The sequence below is a fragment of the Penaeus monodon genome, chromosome 33 (assembly GCF_015228065.2).
Source record: "Penaeus monodon isolate SGIC_2016 chromosome 33, NSTDA_Pmon_1, whole genome shotgun sequence".
NCBI lineage: Eukaryota > Metazoa > Arthropoda > Malacostraca > Decapoda > Penaeidae > Penaeus > Penaeus monodon.
The window spans coordinates 24,366,459-24,370,904 of NC_051418.1; the positions used below are offsets into that span (position 1 = coordinate 24,366,459).

Genomic DNA, 4,446 nt, shown 5'->3' on the forward strand with positions numbered 1-4,446 from the left:
TCTTGTGACTTCCCCAAAACACGCGCCCTCCCCCAACTTCACGCCAGGGCTTCAAATCAAACCACCCTCAGCCTCGCAAGGGGCGTCGCAGATCCCTGGAGTGCGGACGCCCACGAGCCACTCCGGTCAGACGTCTCCTGTCTTGCCTTCTAAGTTACCGACGTCCACCTCCAGTTCAGCGAACTCGTCTCCCAAGAAGACAGCTGCATCTCAGGCTTCCAAGATCGCGTCGCCGACCCTGGCGTCGCCCACGAAGTTGAAACATGCCGACAGACTCCCGCCCTTGCCGAGGAGCAGCTCCGGTCCGGATCAGAACGTCGTGCCTCCTGGCAGGCCCGTGACCCCTAATCTGAAGCCGAAAGGCAAAGATAGAATAACGAAGGCCAACGAGAACAGGCCCAGAAAGATCAGCGAAAATACAGTGGCCAGAATAGAAACCAAGGACGTGAAGAAGAAGGAGAAAAATGACGGCAAGAGACCGAGAGACCCTGAGGTGCCCAAGAAGAAGCAGGCGGGGGACACCAAGGCAGAGCCCAAGACTATTCCGAAAAGGAAGAAATCGGAGAGGAGCAACTCGGACAACGAGATCAAGCCCAAGAAGATGGTCGCCAAGGAGCATCCTGCCCTCCATACGAAGTCAGAGGAACCTCACGAGAAAGTCATCTCGAGGCAGGCTAGGGGAAGGACGCCCGAAAAAGTTCCCCCGCACGCCAAGGAGCCGCGAAAAATTCCCCCGGCGCTGAAATTATCCCACCTACGACCACAGCAGTTGCGCAAGGAGACGGCGAAATGCGCGGGGAAACTGCCGAGAGACGTGGTATCGCGAAAGGAGCCAGACAAAGAAGAGGCCCAGGGAAGGAAAAAGCAGGACGCAGGGACTGCCGACGTCTTAGCGAAGGAAGAAAAGAAAAAAAGGGAAGAAAGCAGCGTCGGTAACACCGGCGACGAGCAGAAAGAGGACGACGATGACCTGGACGGAGACGAGTCGATCGAAGGAGAGTACACCCTTAAGGACGACGACACGACGGTAATCGACGACGCCCTCTCGAGTGAGCCGGTCGAAGGCGACACAGGCACAGACGTTAGCGGCGGTGACTTCGATATGAGCAGCGTGGAGGGAGTGGCCAAAGGAGGCCAAGAGGGAGATAAAGGAGGAGAAACGCCCGCGGTCAATTGTCCTCCCAGAGAAGGCGAAAGTGAGCCGCTGCAACGAGATGATTGCGCGCTCGAAGAGGACCGAAGGAGCGCCATCGACATGAATGACAGCAGCTTGTCAGAAAGCCTTTTCACGATAGAAGACAGTGACAGGTCGGGGGCCTTCAAAGACGACTGCTCCACCAAGTATTTCTCGACAGTGGACGACGACCTGAGTATGAAGGAGGTGTCCATAGACGAGGATCACAGCCTGGATATCGCCATGAGTGACGACCAGAGCATGAAGGATGACCTAGACGATCAAGGGATGAGGGACGATATTTTTGACGACCTCGTGATGAAGGACTACCTCCTGGACGAGCATGGGATGAAGGAAAGCCTCCTGGGCGACTTTACCGAGAAGACCGACCGTGCAGACGACCCGAGAGGGAAACACCTTGCAGTCGACGACCGAGTGATGAAAGATTGTGCTTCAGCGGACCAGGAAATGAAAGACAGTGTTTCAGCCGACCAGGAAATGAAAGAAACTCCTCCAGACGACCAGGGAGTGAAAGAAGTAGATCTCGTAGAAGAGCAAGGAATTCCATGAAGACCAGACCATGAGGGAAGAATGTGCTATGAGCGAGGAGAGTCCGCTAAAAGAGCCTGCTGAAAACGGCAACGCCCCTGAAAGTTTAATCGTTTCAGATAAAGAGGAACTGATCTCAGATAAGAAGGAAGACACAGAAGCCAAAGTAAATGACCCTGTGAATGAAGACGAATCGAAGCAGCCGATGGAAGGCGATAAAGATGGCAACACAGAGAATGGGAAGATGGAAGAAAATGAAGTTGCGGAAAAGGAACCAGGCCAGATGCCAATATTGCTGCAGGAAGTTGCAAGTGAAATCAACGAGAAGAACGATGGTGAATCGGTGAAAGAAGATGCTAAGATCGAGGAAGAGCAAGGGACGAAGACGAAAGAAGAAACGAAAGTGACGGAGAGGAGAAGCAAGAGGAAAATGGAGACAGAGAGGGCCCGAGGAGGGACGAAGAAACCTGCTCGAGTGTTCGTGGATAAAGGTAAATATTCAGAATTATAAACAACCTTTTGTGTTGCTTTTTCGTTGCTAGTTTGTCGTTTGGAAAAAAAAAGTTGATATTAAACCCACTGGAGACTAAAATTGATTAGTTTGATGCACTTCCAAATTATTTGAGTAAAAAAAAGTTCTTGTGATTTGATGTGGCAAAAATGTAATGTGATATAAACGTGGTTAGGAAATGTATATGTTTGCTTAAAATGTATGTGGTGATTTAATGTTAAGATACATGCTTTATATTACATGTTGAGATACATTTTATGCCTGACTGTGTGTATGGCTGTATGGATGAGCGCTATATACACTAACCTTTAAATATACAGACAAGACGCCCGCATCATTTTGTGTATGTCGGTCCGCCTTGGCTTCCCTGTCGGAATGAATGAACACATGAAATATGGTTTACGTCTCTGGCTGTCGGTGTAATGTTTACACGCGCAGACGCTTCTGTTTGTACACGCATGGCCATCTGCTTGCTCGTGCGTGTACAGATGTGCCGCATGACTTCATGATGAGCTCTGGAGGCCCGGTAATGACGCGGGGAAGTGCAAACCAGGAGGCAGGATAGCGTGTTACAGGTCACGTGTCCACGAGGGCTGTGATGAAGGCTGAATCTCTTGGCATCACGCGAAGATTCAGCGGACATTAGATTTCACATGATGTATTTTCTTTCCCACTCCTTCCCTCCCTTTCCCCTTTCCTTTCGCCCAAGACATGAAGAGGACAGAAGTAAGTCGGGGTGTGACCTTGACCAAATTGTCAACGGAATGTGTTCAGAATCGGTTCAGTTTGTTTTTACAACTGTTGAACGATCTGTTATGCAATGGGTTCCCTCGTGGCCTTGCTCCCGGGGTTCACTTCACGACCTGAACTGGAAGCTTTATTTACTTTAATAGCTCCCAAGTAGTAGTTTCTTCTTTTCCTTTTTGTCTATCTGTCTTTAGAGAAAACGAGAGTAGTTGACAATATTTTGTGGCATACGGGAGGTTCGAGGTTAAGTACGTAGTATTTGGGTAATCGTTGTCTATCTGGGTCACCATTAACTTTTTAAAATAGTCCTGTGTATCTAGAGTTCTTTTAAAAGGAAAATTAGCAAATGTTAGAAGCCTCGCATATTGCTTCTTCTACTGCATGAAGTGAAAGAATATTTGGTCTATATTTTTTTAAATATAGTTTCTTTTGTAATTGTTCCCACACTAATCCAAGAGGTCCTTCTCACATTCTTTGTTGCCCGAATCAGTCATAATCCTGGCGTCTCGGCCAAAATAAATGCGGGACGTTCAAGCTTAGGGGACACATGAAGGGTAAACATTAGGCCTGCGATGTTCATCACTGGATGTAACGGATTTAAGAATAACCTCAGCGGATTTAAGAGTGACTTCAACGGATTTGAGAGTGACTTCCGCGGATCCGACACGAGCTTAGTCACATTAGCACAGGGCCTTGATACGAGAGCACTGAAGTCGAGGCCAAGATTGTGCGGGCTTATCGTTGAGTCAGCTTTGCGCAGTATTGATTCCCGTTTGCGAGAATTGAGTCGGGATTGTGAGTCCGTCTTTTGGTTCAGGCGCTCTAAGACAGCCGTGGCTTGGTTTCCTTTAGCTATTTCTTCGGAGGGGAAAGGCAGAAAGAACCTGTGGAAGACGGTAGCACAATTAAAACAAAGCCGTTATTGCCAGCCCTGCAGTATTTCATGGAGGTATGTGTGAATTGCGAGAGGAAACGCTCCTGAGCTAGACGGAGACGCGCTACTACACAACCTTGATATAACTGATGTGGTTATAGTTGCGGGTAATCTGTTGTCGACCCCTTCGCCCTTTCCCACGGCTAATTCGCTACGGGATGTAGGCGGGCCTTACGACGATGACGGTGTTGTTACGTTACGCTGGTTGTTTTATCCGGGAAATTGTTGATCTTGTAGGCTTTGGGGTTGTGATAGCAGCGCTTTCTCTACTCCGCCCTTCCTCCGTTTCGCTTGTCGCCTGGCCTAAGATTCTCGGCTGATTGTAAGTAAGTGTATTAAACGGAAGTAATTTTCTCACTCGTTTTCAAGGGTGTGTTGTGAAGAACTGCGGTTTTTTTCTTAGATAACTGCGTCTATTATGCAATCTCGTTATCTCCACAGTGCAATTACCTTTATTTTATCAAATTCCAACCTTTTATAACGCTCTGCTCTGTATAGAAAGTTTTAAATCCGAGATGGAGTTCGTCTACA

The 4,446-nt window shown here is 48.4% G+C and overlaps 2 protein-coding genes across 2 annotated transcripts in view; both read left to right on the forward strand.

Moving 5' to 3' along the window:
* The window catches only part of LOC119594180 (transcription initiation factor TFIID subunit 11-like), a gene marked incomplete in the record, with an annotated part of 3,290 nt that extends 1,076 nt beyond the window's left edge, over positions 1–2,214 (forward strand). The window contains 1 exon segment of the mRNA XM_037943250.1: positions 1–2,214. Coding sequence (XP_037799178.1) covers positions 1–1,744 — 1,744 coding nt within the window.
* The window catches only part of LOC119594179 (restin homolog), a gene marked incomplete at its 3' end in the record, with an annotated part of 178,844 nt that overhangs the window by 67,069 nt on the left and 107,329 nt on the right, over positions 1–4,446 (forward strand).